This window comes from Struthio camelus, chromosome 5, assembly GCF_040807025.1.
Source record: "Struthio camelus isolate bStrCam1 chromosome 5, bStrCam1.hap1, whole genome shotgun sequence".
Lineage (NCBI taxonomy): Eukaryota > Metazoa > Chordata > Aves > Struthioniformes > Struthionidae > Struthio > Struthio camelus.
In genome coordinates, this window is record NC_090946.1 from 80,893,572 (window position 1) to 80,912,681 (window position 19,110).

At 36.7% G+C, this 19,110-nt stretch overlaps 1 protein-coding gene across 11 annotated transcripts in view; it reads left to right on the forward strand.

Moving 5' to 3' along the window:
• Nucleotides 1-18,879, forward strand: part of NIN (ninein) — a 60,330-nt gene extending 41,451 nt beyond the window's left edge. For 6 of the 11 annotated variants that reach the window (XM_068947572.1, XM_068947571.1, XM_068947580.1 and 3 more), the window contains 9 exons: nucleotides 149-271; nucleotides 851-964; nucleotides 1,747-1,893; nucleotides 3,020-3,199; nucleotides 3,810-3,959; nucleotides 4,527-4,625; nucleotides 8,337-8,528; nucleotides 13,810-13,923; nucleotides 14,751-18,879. In XM_068947572.1, the coding sequence (XP_068803673.1) occupies nucleotides 149-271; nucleotides 851-964; nucleotides 1,747-1,893; nucleotides 3,020-3,199; nucleotides 3,810-3,959; nucleotides 4,527-4,625; nucleotides 8,337-8,528; nucleotides 13,810-13,923; nucleotides 14,751-14,960 (1,329 nt within the window). In that variant the 3' untranslated portion in view covers nucleotides 14,961-18,879. Of the gene's footprint in view, nucleotides 1-148; nucleotides 272-850; nucleotides 965-1,746; nucleotides 1,894-2,989; nucleotides 3,200-3,809; nucleotides 3,960-4,526; nucleotides 4,626-5,780; nucleotides 5,842-8,336; nucleotides 8,529-11,389; nucleotides 11,853-13,809; nucleotides 13,924-14,750 lie in introns of those variants that run through there. The other 5 variants (XM_068947574.1, XM_068947575.1, XM_068947576.1 and 2 more) reach the window with 5 other exon arrangements.
• Nucleotides 18,880-19,110: the final 231 nt, after the last annotated feature.

Consider the following 19,110-nt stretch of genomic DNA (forward strand, 5'->3'; position numbering starts at 1 on the left):
CGCACCAAAATGCCCTTTGCTTCTACCTTTTACCCTCTATCCAGAGCGTGATATTTAGCCCTGGGGACAAGAGAAAGCTTTTTATAACACTTTCAAGTAAAATTCTGAAACAGCACAAATGCAACTGTGAGGGGTTTGTTTTCCACAGCTGCCCAGATGTTCTGATCTCTCTGACCTTCAAAATGAAGTTTCTAGCTTAATTACCAGAAATGAAAAGCTGCTGAAAGAAAAAGAAGCCCTGAGTGAAGAATTAAACAGGTGTATTGATAAGGTAAGAAAGGACTGCAAATTCATGTGTCTACCTACATGCTATTAATGAGCTATTTAATTCTACAAGCTGTTGAATTCTTATACCACTATCTGTATCACCCTTAGCTGTAAAACTACTTTAGATTTTTTTCCTACCTTCAAGCCAGATAAATGCCTAATCTCCTCCACCTTTTTTTTTTCCAGCTGATGTTAAAGAGGAAGCTTAAATTCTGGCGCACAGCTTTACTGTGATTTGATTAGGTAGTGAATTCCAAACATTGCAAGGAACACAGAGGCCTGGATATAAATATTGTAGCAGGACAAGGAAGACTGTGTTCTCACTTTTTTATTGTAGCCCTAATGTATTATGAGTTCAGAATTCTGAACTCAAGCAGTATAACTAGCATCCACGCTAGAAATAACATCCTGTTGTTGTGCAGAGATTGGTGAGGAGGGGAGAGCCGAGGGTTTTTGGCTCTCCTACGTTTTCTTTTTCTTCTTCTTTGCATGGTTGTAACTCCATCCAACTTAACTCTCAAAGTCAAACTGAGTTAAAGAAAATCCTGGATGATTCTGGTTTACACATGTAATCTTATTTCAGGTAGCTAAAGTAAGCTTCTTAGAGAATGCAATTGCCAGCTTGAAGCAGGAACAGAAGTCCTGGGAACAACAGAGTCAGGCATTGAAAACACAGCTCACAGTTTCACAAGAAAAGGTATAGTGTGTTTTGTTATAGCCCTGGATCAAAAGCTCCCCCACCCCCAATCTCTTGGAGCCCTTTTTTCATAAGGGTAGCTCTCTTCTAATACGTGCAAAGATGTCGTGCAGCTGATAATGGACGTTTTCATGGGCTTTCAGAGTGACCCTCTTAAAGAACAAGAGGAAACTTGTTAAATGCCATGAGATTTTTTTTCCTAAGAATAAGCTATGTCGTTTTACATCTACAACCAAGTTCCTTTGCCTATTCATTCTTCCCAGTTATCCCTAGCATACTGCAAAGCTACTGCTTCCTGCTCTTCTGGTGGTAGCTTGTTTCTTACCAGTCAAGAGAGGAGGAGAAAAGGCCTTTTGCTTGGCTGACTGTGTTTGGGGTTCCTTGGTGGCCCCGGGCTGCCAAGAAGAATAAGTAATTCAAGATAAATCTCCTTCTCCCAGCATATCACACTAAATATTCTGGGGTGGCAGATGTGTGTTTACTGAATGCAGCTATTTCTGCCATAACAAAGACTATATGGCGACTAATTTAGAAGACAATTTCAGAGAATCATTCAATGTTTTTTTAGGAGGCTGGCAGCATTACAATTTCATTACTCTTTTTATCAGAGAGGGATCCTAAATATTTGTGTGATTTGTCACACGTGTATCTTAGCAAGTAAACCACTCTTGCCAAACTTGTTCACTATTTATGTAGTTGGTTTAATAGAACTATGTTTCTTCAAATTAGTCACAAGAAATCTTGGTGCAGCAAATACAAAGCTGTGTTCCTGTGTGTTACAGGCTCAGAGTCTAGATGAAATACTGCAAAATACCAACCTCCAAATGTCCCGACTAAAAGCAGACTTACGGGTGACACAACAGGAGAAAGAAACTCTTAAACAAGAAGTGATGTCCTTAAACAAGCAACTGCAGAATGCCAATGAAAAGGTAAATGCCTTCCGAGATTGGCGTACTAAAATGGCACTGGCTTTGAATTAAACTACCTCAACGACGGTGAACTTGGCATGCCAGAATTTAAAGATATGTTAAGTACTGCTTTTCTGTAGCCTCTCACTGTATTCAGCTTAATTTTTAGGTTTAAGTTGTCAACAGCAAAGCCACAAATACTGCTACAGACTTAAACAAGTAGATTCTAAATTATGTAACTATTGATTCTTTTGTAAACACAAGTGATAAATAGCCTAATAAAGTGAAAAAGATGGGTACAGAAAAGTCCTATTTTAATCCTGTTTTCTGTATTTACTAGTTTCCCATTTTAAAAAAATGTTAACTATAATCTTGCAAGATTGTATATAATGTGCAGATTTATGGTAATGTATTTTTAAAATCTGTCTCTAGATGTTAGGACAGGCTGTGATCAATCTCTTGTCTTTTAAATATAGCTTTCTCTACGAGTGTTTATGCTTCCCTGAAATAAACCTTTCCCCCAAAAAAATCCGTGGACAAAGTATGAATTCACAGATGTCAGACTGTAAACACGCTAACAACCAAACTAGTGATTGACAGGAAGATGGAAGGCACAGTATTATAACAGCCTTTCTTTTTTAATTGGTGAGGAACTATAACTGAAGGAGGTTGTAGACAGCAGTCTTGTGATTAGTGTTATGAATTCAGATACTAATTTTTCCTGTTTGCCTTGTAATTAAGGAATATTTAATGTCCGCATGGAAAATAGGCTGTTTTAGAATTGTACAACAGGAACTAAATTACAGTTATTACTGAATATATATAATACTGAGTTCTATTATTTAGCTGATGAGGCTGTGAAATAGAGTGCAAATTGCTTTTTTTACGTTGTTGAGCTTTGTGCACTCATGTTAACCATTCTGGCATTTAGCTATTATCTATGATTTCAGCTAAGGGAACCACTTTGTTTTTGCACTGTGATTAGCATGTTGGGTTTCTTGTTGAAAAACATGTAGGCTGGGAGGAGGACAGGAATCCTTTAACTTAAGAGTCTACAGTTACTGAAAGCCTATTAAAACCCCTCTGAGTAGAGAAAATGTCTGCTTCTTTGTTTAAGGCCTAACCCTGCAATTCTGTCTGTCTTAAGAACCGGGTTCTAGAACTGGCTGTGCCTTCCTCAGGGCTGCAGGACCAACAGAAGAAATTGCACTGGGATGAACTGGATGAGCTGACGAAACAAGAGCAGCAGCTGCTAAGACAAGAGAATGAGAGATTACAGAGAGAAGTCCAGAACACTAAAACAGATCTAACTCATTCCAGGGAGAAGGTAACTTGAGCAAGCTACCAGTGCCCAAAAGGTCACGGCATGCTAGGCAAAATTTAATGGTTCATTTTTTGTAATGAATGATACAGAAGAGTAATGTCATTCATTAGTTTTGAAGAGAAATATTTGTAGGAAGGCTGCATAATGAGAAAGCCTTCTTCCGTATTTGCACGGAATTTATTAGAGAGCAGACAGTCATGAAATTTCAAACAATGGCCATTTAAAAAATTCTGAACATAACTCATCGAAGAATCTGGTCTGATTTTCAGTTAACATGTCTCTTTTTTTTTTTTCTTTTAAGGATTCTCTTAAGGATTCTTCTTAATATTCCTAGCAGTCTCCATGTTCAGCTGCTTGGTTCACAGTATTAGGCAAATTGTGGGGACGAGGAAGGGAAAGAATGACACAGTGCTCAAAGCTAAAGGTCAAAAATACTAGAAACTGTTACAGTAGGAAATTGTTTGGTACTTGATATTTTAGATGAACTGGGTGCAATTGGATTTGCAGTGGACTGTCAGTTTTGACTTACTGGACAGTGTTAGGAACCTCACTATGAAACTTTACGAATTGTCTGGAATGTCTTTCTACATTTGTTCATCTCTGGTCTCTTTAGATCCGACAGCTGGAATCCGCTGTCCTTTCTCTAAAGCACCAAAAGCATCAAAGCCAGTCAGGTATTGTCAAAGCCATAGAGCAAGAGAAATTAAGCTTGAAGAGAGAGTGTGAACAGCTTCAGAAGGAGTTGTCCTCTGCGAACAGGAAGGTTAGTTTCCGATGGTAAATAAGTGACTGGGACTTCAACGCAGTACTTGCAGCTTTTCATCTCTAAGAGCTAATATGGTACTTTTCTTCTTTTACTCAGTTATGTGCTTTATGGCTCATTATGAATCCCTCTCCCAAGGAGCCTGTAATCTTTTGTTTTGTGCTTCTGTAGAGCATGCTACTACAGGGTTGTAGTCTATGCCAATATGCTGTAGGAATCCTAGTCAGTACAAACAGTTCCGGAGTGGAACACGGGAGCCATAAACAGGCTCTTTTCAAGTGTTCTGCAATACACAGCTCCCATATGCTACATTTAGATTCCCATATGCTCTCTTTTCAGGTTCAAAATTGGTTACCCTGCCTATTCTTTGACACGTCTGTCGAACACGCTGTCTACATTTAGTCTTGGGTACTGCTTTTAGCAAAACATGTTACACTTGTCCACATGCTTACTTACATCTTGTAATAATGAATTGTCTTGATGTGCAGTGATTCATGACTTGCATACTGAATAAAGCAGATAATGAGAAACTGTTACTTTTCTAAGGAAAGCTCTTGTCTTTAATAGATCAGTCAAATGAATTCTCTTGAACGTGAACTGGAAACCAGCTCAGAAAATGAAGGGCTAAGAAAAAAGCAAGTCAAACTGGATGATCAATTAATGGAGGTACTTTCCAATAACGTTAACTATACTGAACAGTGTGAAGGTTTATCAGTATCTCACAGAATCTATGAATTTACCTTTTTCTAGATGTGTAGAAACAGGAAACTGAAAGCTAGACAAATTAATCTCTTCTAACATCTAATCTCATCTTTCACAATCAAAGTGTTGCAGTGTGACAAACATGCTTCTATGAAGCACGCTGTGGTTTATCATAATTCATGTAAGGCTTCAGATTTAAAATCAGAGAGCAAAGAAATTTATTTCTGTGCTTGGGGACAAGGCTGAGGTTTTCCTGTTCCTTCCTGAAACATGTAACCTCAAGTTTCCTAACTAATATTTGCATAAGACTATTAATTTAGAAAACTGTTCTTAGTTACTATGGGAGTACTTTGCTGAATTTAAACCTCTCATCTCGAGCATGGCAGAATAACAATTTAGGCAACTTGCTGTTAATCCAAGGGCATGAATGAAAGCTTCAATTGAGATTCTTCCCAAGAAACCAGTCCCAAATGAGGATGCTCTTTATTATTACTAGAGTCAGATCATGTTGGAGGTAATGTTATTGTGTCTTTCTCAGGTACGCTCAGCTGGAGAAACAGGCATGCTTACTACAATAAGTTAGTGTATCTTGTCAAGGACAGACCTCTGAGTTGCCTCTCAGCTGTTTTCCCTCAACTTGATGCCTTGAATTTGAGTTGAAGAAAAGACAAACCAAAATTTTGACTTGTCCTATAAATCAAAATACCTTCTAGAGGAGTCTTTTCAAACACTGTTTATTAAAAGGCTTAATGTTTTTCATCGAGCAAGTGAATGGGCAACATGTTATTATTAAACATACAATGCAATTAGTGGTAAAATTTAATTAGAAAAGATGAGACTTTGACAAGTTGTTGAAAAAGGTTTATATCTGCCCTGTGCCTTTATTTATGTATTCTCAATTAAGCTTTGGGACAATTCCAAACACATTTAAGCCCTCTCCTATAAACTTCAAGCATGGAAATGCATTTTCTCCTAAAATTTGTATTTCAAACCATGCAAGATTTTTGTTACTTATGATAACCTTTTCCCAGCAGGTGTGTATAGCACTCTCAGCACTTTCTAACTTCTCACTTTCTCTTTTGTGCCTGTTCTTCTTTTGTTCATGGCTAACCTGTCTAGAGCTCAGTGGCTGGAACTAGCAGAGAAGGGTGCAGTTCTCTTTCTGAAATAGTGTGTGAAGGTAGAGCAATCATTTTCAATGTACTACCATAGCATGGAGAAAACGCATTTTTCTTTTATATAGCATTTTTTATTCCGTGCATCCTTTAAGTAAAGGAGTCACTGTTCATTTTAATCTGACGTTTTTTTCTTTGACAACTGCATTAACTTCTTTTGTGTGGCTACTATATCAGGAGATTGATCCTGTAGGCCAAGAAGTTGCGTACTCTTAAGACCTTACTATGAAAATTGAGAAATAACCGGCTGCATTCAAAAGGACTGAATTGCTTATAAGAAAATGAAAAGTGGCTCAACCCCTTCCTTCTAACCCATTAACTGTGAGACTTGAAGGTGTCTTCATATTTACCTCTGATATCCTGCATGCCTTTCACGAGACTGTTAAATGTTTCTTTGATATTAGCTGACATGTGGTCAGAGTCAATGTTATCTGTAATAGTTTAGTAAGTCCATTACTGTTCCAGTTTCTTCTACACGTGAATATGGTAAAATTATATTTTTTTCATTAGCTATGCAAATTTTTTTTAAGATACTGTTAATGCTTAATGACCGTCTCTTCAGTTCTTTCATTAGATTAGTGTATTTCATGATATCATAAGAAACCCTAGAAACGTTCCATGAGAACCTCATTACTTCTGATTATATTGTCAGTAAAAGAATAGCTCCGTTACAGACAAGTTGATGTGGAAGCCTCCTCGTAGTTTAAAAAGGAAAATAAAACGCAGACAGATTTTTGTTTTTAATATACCTGTAAACCTATGTTCTGTTTACCTGGCCCAGCAGAGATGGATGCTGCCATGGCCAGAGCACTAGAGTTCTTGCTGCATTGCAGACAGGCCAATGCTCTGTCTACATTCGAGCAGTAACTCTGACAGAGATGGACTATTATGAAAAATGCTTACAGCTCTTTTCGTTCTAGAGGTACTCAATAACTAAAGTACAATTACTAATTAAGGCCCTAATTATACCCTATGTGAAAAGAAAAGTAAAACCACTAACATGGTCTCACATACCTTTTGAACAGACTAAGGAACAGACTAATGGTTGTGAGATTTCAGGTGAGAATTTTATGATATGGTTAATTGACTTTTTTAAAAGGAAGGAAAGTATTAATCTTACGCAAACTCAAGCTGCAAATTGGCTTGTCTGAAACAACGCTTTCTTGACTATATTTGTCGGGGGGTAGTACTATAACCTATTACAGCTGTGAACTAATCTTTCCTCTATCTTTTCATTTTAGTCTACAAAAAATGCTTTAAAAAAATCACATGAAACTATAATTCATTTTTAGCTCTCAGTATTGTCTGATAGATCATCTAACACTGATAGTTAATCAAACACTGGGCTCTCATGGTTGGAACCAGAAAAAGGTGGTGCCAGAAATGCTCCAGTCTTTTCTAGCCACCTTCATCTAATAACTGTCATAGCATTGCTTGGGAGCAGCACTTAATTAAATGAGGGGGTAGCTAAGCTTTTTAGGTTCAGTGGTCTGTTCTATGTGCCTTTTTTTTTTTTCCTACTGAAAGAACAAATAGGAATGTGATCCTCTTGTCCTTACATCTGAGTCTTAGTTTTACTATCATAGAAGTTCATTAGTTGGTATAGCTCACTTCACAGAGGACAGCCAGGATACACTTTGGCATAAACTACCTTTACATTTATGTAGACCTGCTGATTCACTTGGTGAGCCTTTTTTTAAATGAAAGCAAAACTTAAAAATTTGAAACTAACTGCTTCAGATGACTAAATGCATCCATATCTCGAGGGCCTCTCCATGCATATACTTCTGCCTGTGTAGCACAGATAGGCATGAGGAGTCAAGACTTGCTATCAAACTCTGCTTGTGGCATGGCTAAAAATGAAAATTATAAAATGTGTTAATTTCTGCTATTAGTGGAAATAAAGATAGATATATGGGATTCCAAATACTGAATTCTGGATAAAATATAGCAAGTAGCATCAAATTAACTGAAACCATCACACACTAAACTGAAAACTTGTTTTGCTTTTAGGAATACACCTTTCCATCCTAGATGAAAGCCTAGAAAGAATTAGTGCTTTTGGACAGCTTCTTCAACCTGCTTCATGCTAGTGCTTTTATTTCTAACTGGACGCTATATTCATAACAGCTCCTAAGATCAAGATTACAATTAAAAAGTAATGCTAAATTGAAGGTCACCACAGGTCCATTTAACTTTGACAGGATTTCATCAAAAATTCAGTGAATTATAGTTAAGGTCTGAAATTATTACTGAAAGTTCAGATTCCTTTAGACTTAAACTGCACATAAAATGCACTTTCTCATTGGAAAGAGAAAAGTTGTCTTGTTTTTTAGCTTCTGTTACTGGTTCAAGCTTGTTTCTCTTGCTTACAAGAAATTGCTCAAGACTAAGTTGATGCCTAGTGAATCATGTATCATGCAAGAAAGAAGCTCTGAAAGATATTGTGTACAAACTGCAATGCTGCTTCTTCTGATGACTGATTTATTTTACTCTTTAGATGCTACACTCGAGCGCCAGTGTGATGCTTAGCCAATCCCCGCACTCCCGGGAGCTCCAGCAGCAAGGCTGTGCTATGGTACCCAAGGAACAGTTCCTGCAGCTTCAACACCAGCTACTACAAGCAGAGAGGAGGAATCAACGTCTTCAGGAGGAACTTGAAAATAGACCCTCTGAAACAAATATGCCACAGGTAAAGCTCTCTTTACTATGCAGGTTACAACTTCAAAAGAGTGTTTGGTTTTATTTTTCTTTTTTTTTTTTTTTTAATTCTGAGATCCTTTCTCTGTTTATGCCAGTTCAAAAATTAAAGTTCTTTGTATCAAAGATGTGTACGAAACAAACCTTTGTTATTTAGCACATTTAGCTTGGGCCACAGCTTAATTCTGCAGTCGTCTTAATTTTCTTGAAGTAAACGCTCCTATCCACACTTAACTGGCTTTTCTCTTTCTGCTTTATGTGCAACAGCTTTATAGCTTTTTTTCTTTACCTAATGCCCGTGTCTGAAACCATTTTGTTTTTAAAAATACAATATACCACGTATTGCACGAGCACACATGCCTAAAACATAAAATACTAGTTCAGGCTGTTGCTGCCACATGGATTTCTGCTGTATTAGATGTAGTAGAGCATAATACAAACAAATAACCCTTTTTATAAGGTCGGCCTGTCTTCATTATTTGGTCATGGTAGGACACTGTAGAACACTGTTATACAAAAACTTCAGCTTTGCCATTTCTGAGGTAAAAAACAATCTAATTCCAAGAAAAATTGTAGACGCTGCACATACTGGGCTTAGCGGTTTTCACTATTTCTTTAATGTGAAATTATAGATTATAGGCGGTAATAGCTCTGGTAGAAAAGTTAGCGTTCCTCCATATAAAATCAAGTTTGGGGAGTAGGTTTGCCATGTTACTTGATTTTTTAATTTTACACTCAGATTGCGGTTGTGCTTTTTGAAAACACGTTATATCAGAGTCCAAGACTTTGAAGGTCAAAAATCTCTGAACATGTCAATAGAATATTTTGGAAAAAAAGGGTATTATGAAGAAAGACTCTATACACTGATATTTTCTAAAGCTTCTAAAACTTGGAGTAAGAATTGTTGTTGTTTTTTTGTTTTAAAGGCATAAAATCAAACAGTTCCCAAAAAAGAAACTTAATAGCAAATAATGCAGGATTAGTAAAAACAAATCAAATGTAAGGTTCTCTCCCTTTCAGCTGAGTCCTGACAGAAGTGCGTTATCACAGGCTAATGTACTTGGTCATGCACAATGAATAGTGTGTGTGGTTTAATTTGGAAATCAATAAAAGCCATATTGCAGCAATAGCATCTGCAAATGAATGTGCTGTGTACTGCATTAGGAATGATGACTTAGTAATTTTGCCTTTGAAAGCCTGAGAAACAATTTGCAAACTAGTCACATCCTGGAACTGGTAGTTCTACAGATGCATGACTTGTATGTTTCCTGTTTTGGTTTTCTTTTTTTTAAAAAAAAAAAAAAAAAAAAGCTTATCTTGGAAAGCTTTGAATTTAAAAAATGTTCTAGAATCTTTGCAAATACTTGCTGTCAATGCACTTAACCCTTTGAACTTTTGTTTTACATTGATTTTGCTTAAACAAAGTGATTGGATATTAACAAGATTCTAGTTCATAACACCTGCTATAGCTGTTTTCATGGGCTTTCTAGATAACGATCTAAAATCACTGCTGTTAAGGATATGCATTATATCACTATAAGCAAGGCCAAATGTGTCAATGCTTTTAGTTGGGTACACACTAAAACGCTTCTGTAAGCACATCTCGCTTTAATTGTCATTATTGTTTTTCTTGGTCATTTTGATTTCTAGGGTTAGCATTTAGTTGAGCTTATGTCCGTTCTAATGTCCCCTTTAGCATCTTGAAAAATTGCATCCTAATCCCTCTTCATCATCTTTTCACCAGTGAGTACAATGTGAGGTTATCCATGCTTTCTGTGTAAATTTAACCACCTAGTTTTGCTGCTGCTGCTGCTGTTCCTTGCAGCTCTCTTGGGTCCCAAGTCTGTCTGTATAAAAAGGTATCTAAAGTTATCCTCCTCCTTTTTGGAATCATTTTGCATTCTTCATGCCTTACAATTTTCATTGCTTCTTGATCACAGCTTTGGTCTGTGTTCTCACTCATTTTTAGGATCGCTCTTGAGCTGTTGCCCTGCAAGGTTACCATTCCGTCATAAGTTCAAGTTTCGCTAAATTAAAACTCCTGATCCTTTTCTGTAGTGTTAACCTGTCTGGACTCTTCTGAATTCTAGATATTTTTACTGCTGTGTCTTGTGCTAAGATACTTTTCCTGACCCGCAGTAGCTCTCACTGCACTCACTGTGGTTTTCCTTGCTCAGTAAGAGTGAGGGCCTGTTACTGACCCAGTCTCTTTCTAAGTGCTGTCTATTAGAATCTCTGAAAACAGATAGATATTTTTGTATTGAAAGTACTTGCAGTTGCTCGTCTTGCTCTTTCTTCAGCTCCTTATTTGAGAATTCAGATAACTTTATTTTGGTGACCCCCGCTGACCGACAGTCCATTCACCTGCTCTAAAGAGACTTGTAACTAGGTTTAGAGTAGAAATGCAAGTGCAAGTAAGGTGGGTTTTTACCTTTTCCAGAGGAGGTTAGTTGGGCTACATCTTTCATAAATGCTATTCAACAACGTGAGATTCTATCTAGTGCCAGATAAATTTCCTCTAAGCAATTTAACTGCTTTGCTAACTGCAATTAATCGCCCCTAAAGTTAACTGAGCTTTGTTAAATACCCCCACATGTTGATGAGCCATCTGAAGAGTCTTTACATTTAGAAAATGCATTTTGAATATATCCTCAGTTGCAAATGTGTAGTGCCAATACTAATACTTAGAGAAATATAATCTGTGGTGCTCTGCATGCTTTCTTGTGTGTATGTTTGTCTTGCTTTGCTTGCTTAGCTTGTATTTGTGGTTTGCTTTATACCAAAGTATACATTTAAAAAAAAAAAAAAATCTTGATATCAGGGTGAAGTATCCCACTTGCCTTCTTTCTCTAGGCCTTGCTACCGGAGCAGCGAGCAGTGCATGCAGATTCCTACAGGAGGATTGGGCACCTCTGACAGCTTGGCTGCTTATGATCTCATTCCTTACCATGATAAACACACACACACACACGCGAACTGGCATAAGCTGAGAAACTTGAGGATCAAATTATTCTGTGCATTTTTTTTAAAGGTTTCCAGTGTTATGTTATTTCTTATTTATTTGTCTAGGAGGTATTTTGTGAAAGGTCATAAACTGTCCTTTTTAATTTGTTACAAATCGTTTTTATTTATGTTATTTAAAATGTGGATTTGTTCAATGTGGAAAGAGATAAACTATTTTTTTCAAATGGTACTAATTTTATAAGAGATCTGAAGAAAGCCTGGGGTATTTATACTGCATTTTTGTATAAGATGTATAAACTTTTAAAAAGGGAAAGATGACAGTTGATGTAAATGAGAAATAAAAAATTTTTTTAAACAATGTCTCTTGTCTTACTAGTATTAATAGTTTCAGCTTTATGAACAAATTACAGCTTTTTTTTTTAATTGTTCTTTGATACTGAGGATTGTCATATCAGGACTTTTAGGAAAGACTTGTGGTATAGGATGTACAGGTATTCCAGTTTTTCAGCAGGAATTGTGCCTGCGTATTTGAGAACAGAATTTGCGCAGTATGTAGACAATACCCTATTGGTGTGACCATAAAGTTACAAAGGGAGGGCCAGAAAAGGGGAAAATTACTAACAGATTGGTTTCTCAGATGCCAGTCCTTAGGGTTTTTTCTTTTGTCTCAAATTACTATGTTAAGTTAATTGGGTTTTTTCTCTTTATATTTTAAGAGGTCAGTAAAACACAGCTTTAAGGCCTATCATTTTTCTAGTTGGGAGCAATGAACCTTGTCAGTTCTCTGCTTTCAAAGATGTTTCATATATGTTTTTAATGATCTTAAAGCCTAATGCTTGAAGATCAGCTTCAAGCATGCTGCTTCATGCTTGAACATTAGCTTACATTGAAGCTAATGTTTGTCCCATTAAACATGAAATAATAAAAAGTTAGGTAAAACATTCTCAAATTAACTTTAACCCAAAAACCAGGGATTGCAAATGTTGAGACCACTGATTCTTAAAGTTTCCACTCATCTACTTGGAGCTCCTGCAACCAGTTGAAATGTAATATTTGGCCATGTTTTCAAATTCCAATCAAGTTACAAAAGATAGCTGAAGATAACTTGGCTAAAGTACTGCAAATATTACAAAAGTACTTTTTTTTTTATCTGGTAAAAGATTCTGTCCAGCAATACAGTAAAATTGCTTTCTTTTACTCAAATTTAACTTTTTTAAACTTCTTTACAAGCTATGTGATCATATAACCCCATACATAGACTACCGAATTTCTGGTGCTCCATTAAATGAAATGTTGAGTAAACTTCAATCAGTTCCCTAAGAGGATCTTTCTACAGTGGTTTGGATAAACAACTAACTAGCTAAAAGTCTCCTTCCTCTGTTTTTTTTCATTTATCATCCCACACAAGTATGATGGTACTCTGTTTCTGTAGGCCACTTGAGAGGGTCAGAGCTTTATTAAAGCTACTCTAATTCTAGGAAGTCATCTGAGAAGAGTAACAAGCCAGCATTAAAAGAACAGAATCCCTTTCCTTGCAGTCATTGTCTGGTGTTCCCATATACAAATAAGCTTCCTTGTATTTCCTGGTGTTTCTAATTTATTTAGGAACACCTCACTTAGGAGCTGGTATAACAGGCACACTTGTGACAATGAGTTACTATGCTTTTAGTTAAATTACCTGCTACATCAGTGAATAAAAACAGTTAGAAGCACACTAGAGTAGGTATTCAGAAATATTAGTGATCCCACAGCTAATATAAGGAAAGTAAAAATCAAGTTTAGGATAACAGCATCCTACCTTTTTAGTATGCTACTCAATTCAGAGGGGTCTTTGACACGGGAGAGTTATGCTGTCAAACAAATGCCTTTATCACTTCACCCTAATAATTTTTTTTCTAAAAATTATTAAGCCTTTGATTAGTACTTTGCTTCCCAAGTGCAATTGAATTATGGCAATGCCTGAGAACCAGAAAATGAAACTATCTAGATCTGATTATGGCAGTCTAGACTGAACTTAAAATTCTGTATCAATTTGTCTTTGATCAGGTAATCTAAAGTGTAACTTGCACAGACCTGGAAAACTGTTTTAATGCTGTGAGTGTCCTTTAAATGTTGCCGTAACATTTTGTCTGCGTGAGCTGTTTACTAACTTAGTCTAAAATAGTTAAAATAGACCTGAGCGTGGAGTGCCAGCTCTTCTCTAAAGCATAAACTGAAAAGAGGAGACTGGTGAATGTGAATTGGTTTTTCTTTTTTTTTCTTTTTTTTTTTTTTTGTTAATTGATTCTCACATAAATGTTGCTTTCCAGGGGAGTCATGAGCAGCTTCTAAAAATGATGGAAGAACGTATGATGGATGTAGAACAGAAACTAAGGCTTGTGAAGAGGCTTCTCCAAGATAAAGTAAATCAGCTGAAAGAACAAGTAAGTATTCTTACTCTCTTCCCTAAATTTTCCCCATAACTTCTGCAAACAACTAAGCAAGCAAAAGCTGCCAAGTCAGACTTTTGCTTAGAAGAGTTAAAGGTGTGTTCCTTTTGCTTTTAGTGTTTTTGAGCTACAGTAAAGTACACTTGCCCAAAAATTCCTAAAATCCAAACTGGGGACTGATTCTGCCACTCAAAGTTCCTGAAAGTTGTGCTTGCTTGGCACGCTGATAGACCTAAAGTCAGGAAACAAATATCAAGTTTGGGCCAAGTACCTTAACTGGAAAAGAGCTGTGCTTAGAATAGGAAGGAGAAAAGATGATTCTCGGAGTACTGGCAGGAAGGTTTTCTAGGAAGGTTTTCCTCTTCTTCCCTACCCCTTGCTTTGCCTGGACTGGTTTTGTTTGGTTCTTTTGTTCTTGCTCTGGTCTGCTTTTTTCAGAAGTCCCGGATAGAACAGGAAAAGGTGGCTCTGAGTACTTAGAAGGTAGAACTCCACATTACATGATAACGAGGGGGAGTGTATGTGTGTTCTGTCAAGTCCCTTCCTTCTCCCATGTCAAGGAAGTGCTATGCTGACAGGGTCTCTTGCCGAAGGCCTGATCCCAAAGACACGTAGACAAGTGCGAGGCTGCTGTTCTCGGTTTTATAGGGGGATCTGGTGGTCCACATCTCTAAAGAAGTATCTCTGGGATCAGTGGGCTTGTGGATCCTGTTGTGAACTAGACCTGTCCCTAGGTGATATATGCTATAAGCAGTTCTCACTTGCCACAAGACTAACGTGTCGCCTACCGTCATTTGCCTCACATTTTACTCACAATTCAGCTTTCGAAGAATACTAAAGCAGATGCAATGGTCAAGGATCTCTATGTTGAGAATGCACAACTGCTGAAGGCTTTGGAGATGACAGAACAGCGGCAGAAAACTGCTGAAAAGAAAAACTATTTATTAGAAGAAAAGATTGCTAACCTCAATAAAATAGTAAAGAACCTGGCATCCCCCTCTTTTAATTCAGCATCTGAGTTAAGGTCATAGCAAAGCCGTAAGTATGCCACAGTCCCATGCACTTTACTGAAATGTTAATATTTCAGCTCTTCACTGTTTTGCCTTTTTGAACTGATGGATTTTTCGTTAAAAACTCCTCCAAGGAGATGGCAGAGCTAAATCCTAAACAGGACACTGCCAATTTCTGTTTATTCCCAAACTATTTTTCTCCTAAATTTTGACTAAAACTAGTGTTCAATATGTATTAAAAAAAAAAAAAAAGACGGGTTAACTTATTCTGATACTTTTTTATTTTAAAATATACATTCTGAATTTACTGTACCAATCTAGATTGAAGCCAGGGTCTAAAGCAAACTTAATGAATTCAAAACTGAAAAAATATTTCTGGCTATCTAGGCTACTTCATGGTTCAAACCTAGTAATATTGATAGATCAGTCTTGAGCACTGTCAGCATAATTGTTACTGAAAGCCAGACTTCCTTGATGCTGTCCATATCCTGCAAACTAATTCTGCTTTCTCTAAAGCAATATGCTGCACCTCATGCATTAGGCTTCTGGTTCATCATGGCTGTTCCTCAGCAGAGCTCAGAAAAAGTGTTTTCTTAAAAATATGTACATAGACTACTGCCTCCAACTAAACATGACAGCATTTCATCTGAAGAAACTTCCCAGCTGGTAAATGAAAGATTACTATTTTTTTTTTCAAGCTGCACTGCCAGACAACTTAAAACTGTAGAGGCCTTAAATTTTCTGTGTGTGGAAATAAGTTACACTAAACAATGGAAGAATCACCAAACAGAAGTGAAGACATGAGTTGTGTTTATACAACTTGTAAACTCATTAAAGCAGTGGAGTATGTTTAATAAACAACTCACAGAAGAATGAAGAGGGAGACCTAAATGATTTCTTCAGTGGAATCCTGTCATTAGGGCTGCCAGAGCGGGACCTCTGCCGTTCATGCAGTGTTCTGTTTGACTTGAGTGATCATTTGAATAAGGCCTGTTGTTTCCAATAGATGCTAATACAGAATCTAAGTTTGTAATTAATTGTGAGGAAACACATTCAAGGTGAATATGAAAAACTCAGGGAATAACAGCCTCAACTAGTTTCCTGCACTATTACAAACATGGATATTAATGTCAGTAGATGAAAATAAACATGCGTTAGGAAAAGCAGGATAAACCAAATTGTATTTGGTTGAATATTACCTGATGATACTCCTAGACAAACACGCACTAATGGTGTAGTCATGATGGTCAAGGAGCAGCAAGGTTTTGTAACGACAAGTAGTATCTCCTATCAGACCAATTTATGAGGCTAGGGAATACAAATTTTCTGGGAACAGCTTCAAGATTTGAGATAGGTCTGACATAAACAGCTGAATGAGAGCTTGTACGCTTGTATAACCCATTGCTGCAGTCTAAATAAAGATGCTGTCGTTCCCTATACGGGCTCCTTGCCCCTGTCAGGGCAGTAAGAGATTTTTAAACAGTGTAAATAAAACTGGTGAAAGGAGCCATATTGGCCTTACTTGAAACTGGTCCTCTTTAAATATATTCTGCATAAATAGTGTATGCAGAGGAAGAGGGTAAAATGCTTTGTCTCTGAAACCACTAGTGCAAGGTGACAATTATGACAGCATTTGTAATGAGCCAGCTGCCCCCTAGAAACTGGGATAAGACTGCCTATGAGCTGTTGAGTCACCTGCAGAAAATTGGTCATTTGGTACTGATTAGTGTGTGGCTCTAGGGGATGCTATCTATGTCTAAACAGTTACCTGCTAATTGGAGGGTTAAGGGACTGAAATATACATATGGAGTATGACCTCCTCTTCTCCTTCCCCCTTCCTCTTCCCTTCCTTTATGCAAGCAATATAAGGCCTATTAAAAAAAGAATGTAAGATATATCAGGTTTTTTTCTTACACCTGCATGCAAGAATGGAGCATAAAGACACATGTAAAAATAATTATGAAGAATCTGTGCAATTTGTTGTTGTTGAAAGGTCACAGTGAGTATACAGGAGTATATCTTTTTCAAAAAATGAAAGATTTATCAAAACAATAATGGAAAAATACCTTGGAGTAACATAATCTTTATACATTATTTCATAACTGTCTTATTCTAAATACCTGTACTGACCGTTTTTCTGAGTAATCTCAAATTCTGAGATTTACATACCCCATTTTTCAGTCCGCAAAAGCTTTTAAAAATTCAAAATTGTATTGAGATAAATTGGAGCTTCTTTTTCAATTTTGAAGCAGGAACATTTTGTTTCTCATAGTAATCAATAAACAGTATCACTTACTAAAAAGAAAAAAAAACACTGTGTAGGTACCCAGCCTGTATGTTAGCAATATTAAAACCATGCCTAGGCTAAGAAAATTAGCGATGCTTAAGAATATTTCCAGGCAGCACTGCAGCTGATGTTCAGATGATCAGAATTATACTTGGAAAAACATTATTAGATAGTACTGTTTAAAGCTATTTCACATCTTGACCTAGGTTTACTTCTAGGGCTCAGTATGTGACCAAAGTGTGAAAACTGAACAGAGGGAATGAGTATGTATTTAAACTCCTGTGGAATTATTTTGAAATAACTCATTTTAAAGGCTAGACTACTCACTCACCTAATTTTTAATCTCCTGGTACTTATGGTGTTTTTAACCAAACATACAGACGTTTCGAAAACACAGTGCCAAAAAGGGAGCCCAGATACAATGATAATACTGGAACAGTAAGGAGAAACTGAGAAAAGGGAATTCGACTTCTCCCTTTCTCAACCCATGCTCTTTTGCCCTACTTTTCTTTCACTTAGCTTTAAAAAACTAAACTAACCACGGAAGAGAACAGGAGGAGGAGGATGGAGGAGGAAGAGAATGTTTGGTAAATATTTTATTTAGACAGACTCCAATTTCAGTAGAATATTTGTGTCAATTCTCAAAAGTGCCTTCTATAATTACATATTCTAGACTCTTTCTGTACTGTACTTTCTGTTGCTACAGAACAATTCAGGACAATCCTTTCCCAAATGGAGTGAATTCAGACAAAGGTAGCGCTGCTTACAAACAAGTGTTGTGTTGTATATTGGTTGAGTACGTCAGCTCAGAAGTTAAGCAGCAAGTGTTACAAAGTCTAAGCTAGTGAAAATAAGCATATAAACATGTAAACTCTTAAGCATTTGTGATCTTCCATGCACGAGTGTCTCCTATGCAGTGTAGGGATTTTAAAGATACTAAAGTATTTAACAGTATCATAACATGCAGTCAAAAATTATTGAATTCCTAAGCGTTGTTCACGCAACAGATCTTGACAATTAAGATATTAACTACTGTGTTACCAAAAGGTGTTTTAAATGTTTTTAACTCTTGCTTTATGAATCACTGTGAAAATAGAGGCACATAGATGTTTGTGGCTGAGATTTCTGAGAGAGGGAAGAGGAAGTATATGACTGAGTCAAATTTTTGTGAATTAAATCTACACAGCTGAAGTACTACTTGTCAATTTAGAATGGTATAAAAGCATACATTGCCACACATTCACAAATATTCATTTAAATTCAAAGAAAACTAAATTATTTGAATTCTGTTTGAAAAAGGGATTGTAACGTATTTGATTTTAGCCATTTACAGATTACATGTGAGCTGCAGAAGGGGATGGTTTGGCTCTATCAAAGAACACTAAAAGCCTTTATTTTGCTTTCAACAAATGACATCACTGTTATAACTGTGCTGTGTTGTCTCCCAGGTTTTACCTGTTACAGTCTCCTGTTCTCACTGTCATTGCTGACAAATGACTTGTGTATAAAGAAAAAACAATTGTATATTTTTTTCCTTATCAGGTTTGTTTTGTTTCAGTGTAATATACTGTCCTTATAACATCATGTAAAGCAAAGGTAAAACAACTTGTACATTATTTATGAATGTAAAAAGAATAAATTTCTGTATGCTCACTGCTTGTTTTTTTGGTTTAATCCAATTTATCTACCCATGGAAATTGTAGGTATTTCACATGCTATCTGAAAATTCTTAAGTATGTACATGAGTAAAGTGTAGTAACAGAAAGGACGGTAGTTCCTCGCTGCCTTAAAGTATAAAATAAAAAGTGGGCGGTGTAAGAGGTAGGTTCACTATCGCACCAGCTTTTTAAGAACAACAGCAGTCGCATACCCGTTCTTTGCCTT